At 45.6% G+C, this 2,810-nt stretch overlaps 1 protein-coding gene across 1 annotated transcript; it reads right to left on the reverse strand.

Moving 5' to 3' along the window:
* Window positions 1-863: 863 nt before the first annotated feature.
* On the reverse strand, window positions 864-2,408 carry LOC138861965 (uncharacterized). The gene is made up of 3 exons (XM_070122455.1): window positions 2,354-2,408; window positions 993-1,214; window positions 864-940 (listed from the first exon to the last, which is right to left on the reverse strand). Exons 1-3 carry the CDS (start codon window positions 2,406-2,408, stop codon window positions 864-866), a joined length of 354 nt encoding a protein of 117 aa, XP_069978556.1.
* Between the last annotated feature and the right edge of the window lie 402 nt (window positions 2,409-2,810).

Below are 2,810 nucleotides of genomic sequence, written 5' to 3' on the forward strand. Positions count from 1 at the left end.
TATTATCTCAGTCTCAATGGTTTGGAGTGTAGGGTGCTAAATGTTAGCGCATATCACGCTTATGGGATAGTTGGTTGTTGGGGGGGGGGGGGGGGGTAAAGGAAGCTAAACCTTAGTGTTTTGTGTTTGGGTTCTGAGATGCGTGTGATTTTGTGGAAAATGTCAGTTTTGTCTGCGTGTATAATGTGTTGTGTGAGTCGGTTCCAGTCACGAGTGGTGCGGGTTAAGTACTCGTGTGAGTGTTTGAAGAAGTGTACTGGTGTGATATATTAAGTATTTCTGGTTGTGGGCGCTTCGTGTGTTAGGTGTATTTACGTGGTGTAAGTATTCTTGCTTGGTTATGTCGATTTGGTTGTTTGTGATTTTGTACATAATTGTTAGTCTGTGTGCATGTCTGCGTATTGAGAAGGCGTCCATGTGTAATTGTTGTTTTATTCGTGTTGTGATGCCAGGAGTTTTAATGTAGTTGTTTGAAATGAACCTGGCTGCTGCGGTATTATTTTTTTTTCTAATTTGTTGATGTTTGTGTGTGTGGGTCCCACACTGGTGCACAATACTCCAGTGTCGGACGGACAAGGGTGTTATGAGCTATGTGTTTAGCACCTTGTGTACAACCTTGTAAGTTCTTCCTCCACAAACCCAGTGTTCTGTTAGCTTTATGTTATATGTTGTCTATGCGTGTATTAAATTTCATGTTAGCGTAAAGTGTGATGCCGAGGTATTCATGCGTTTGGCAGTTGATGTGGCTGGATTGTATAAGGAAATTTAATGGGTGATTACTAGCGGTGAAGTTTATGGCTTTACATTCATCAGGTCGGAAGTCCATTTGCCTTGTGGCTTCCCAATGCTCGAGGGAGTCAAGGTCAGTCTTGGAGGAGATTGCAGTCGTCGGGTGTCTTGATCGGTCGATAGATGAGGCGGTCGTCAGCAAAACTCAAAACTGTGGGTGGATAATGGGAGATTATCTATATAGTGTAAGAAAAGGAGTGGACCTAAGACGGTGCCTTGGGGGACACCTGAAGAGACAGGGGCAGAGTTAGAGACAGTGCCGTTGAGAACACGTTGGGTCCTGTTGGAAAGGAAAGCTGTGATCCAGTGAAGAGTTGGTTCAACGATTCCATAATACTGTAGTTTTTGAGACAATCTTTTGTAGATGACTTTGTGAAAGGCTTTGGCGAAATCTAATATGTCGTCAGGTCTGTTCGGTCGCCCGTCTTGAAAAAGGGGTGATGTTTGCACAAAGCCAGTCTACAGGTAGGATGCTTGAGGCGAGTGATTGAGTGAAAACGGATTGAAGGATGGGGGCAAGGACAGGGGCGCAGGACTGTAGGATTAAAACATGGATTTGGTCTGGTTAAGTGGCTTTATTAGTGTTGTGTAGTCAGTAGCTTCAATATGACCTTAGTCGAGTTGTCAAGTGGCGGGATTGGGGATAAGGTCAATTTGGCATGTTAGGTGTTTTGTCGTCTTCGTGTGTGAAAACAGATTGGAAGTGCGTGTTGAGTAGGCGTGTTTTGGGTCTGGGTCAGTAACAAGTGTTGTTGTGGTCGTTTAAGACTGTGATCGTCGTTAGTGTCGTGTGTCTGCACGATTTGATGAATTTGAAGAAATGTTTTGGGTTGTTTCTGACGTTTGTGAGATAGGTGGAAATATTTTCGTGTTCTGCTTTCTTTAGTTTTTTCGATATTTATTTGATAGGATTTTAAAAGTAGCCCAATTTGTTGTATGTTTGCGCACGTGGTGGTGGTCTAAGTGAAGGGGAGTGGAGGACGGGGACCAAGGAGGGGTGAGTTGGGGGAGGAAAAGGGAGAGAGGGGAGAAGAAGGTGGAAGGGGAGGAGGAGAGGAAGAGGAGGAAGGAGAGTAGGAAAAGGAGGGGAAAAGAAAGGAGGAAGAATGAGAAGGGGAGGAGGGGGAAATAGGTGAAGAAGAAGAGGGGGAAGGGAGGGGTTGTGGTGACAGGGATGGAGTGGGGAAAGGAAGGGAGAGAGGGAGGAGAGGGTAAGGGTAAGGTAAGGCCGAAGTTGGAAGATGAGCGTGAGAGGAGTGAGGGGTCCAGAAGTCAATGGAGGGCCTAAAGCAGTGAGTTATGGAGCTCAGTGATATGGGTGAAAGTCTGGTGTGAGGGTTTATTGTGGTTGAGTGCTTTGGTTTTATGTTGATGTAGGTAGTTTGTGTATGGTATGTGGACGGAGTCTGGAGGATGAACATTTAAGGAAGGGCTGTTTATGCCGTATGAAGGGAGTGTATTGAAGGAGTTGGTGAGTGTGATGGGAGAAAGTGCGAAAAACAAGCTCGAGAAATTGGGTAGGCAACATCCATCGCAGATCCACGCAACGTTGTTGTTAACTAACCCTGCGTATAACTGTGTGAAGGAGCCGATTCAGCTGACATGGTACCAGCCAGCATGTTCGGACCTCTCACAGCAGTTATCACACTGGGTGACCCTCTGGCCCTGTTTAACGGCCCTCGTGCAGGTCGGGCACGGGTACTTGGGGCGGTAAGGGCCAGGGTTAACATTAGCACCGGTATCACTACAAAGGAGAATCAGAAGAAGGATTGTGGGAGTGTTTATTTGTCTTGTTGTGATGTGTATTGGGGTACCGTAGGGCTGCGAGGGAGTGAAGTGGGTCAATGCTTGTTTGTGACTTGTGAGTGCTGTGTTGTTGATTCGAGGATGTCTACGTACGTTTAAGGATTTGTACATGAAGTGTAAGACGAGTGTTAATGTAAGTGCAAGAAAGGTAATGTGTAAAAGTACATGGCATCTATTATTGTTTTTTCTTGCTTTTCTTGAGCGAAATCGGTTTA

The sequence above is a fragment of the Penaeus vannamei genome, chromosome 6 (genome assembly GCF_042767895.1).
Source record: "Penaeus vannamei isolate JL-2024 chromosome 6, ASM4276789v1, whole genome shotgun sequence".
Classification (NCBI taxonomy): domain Eukaryota; kingdom Metazoa; phylum Arthropoda; class Malacostraca; order Decapoda; family Penaeidae; genus Penaeus; species Penaeus vannamei.

What these genes read in the sequence shown, in the direction of transcription:
- LOC138861965 (XM_070122455.1), bottom strand. Translation starts at nt 2,408, where the DNA reads ATGCTGGCTGGTACCATGTCAGCTGAATCGGCTCCTTCACACAGTTAT. An exon ending in TTCACACAGTTATACGCAGG is followed by an intron (nt 1,215 to 2,353) that starts GTTAGTTAACAA and finishes CCCTTTTTCAAG; the next exon opens with ACGGGCGACCGAACAGACCT. An exon ending in CCCCCAAGGCACCGTCTTAG is followed by an intron (nt 941 to 992) that starts GTCCACTCCTTT and finishes ATCCACCCACAG; the next exon opens with TTTTGAGTTTTGCTGACGAC.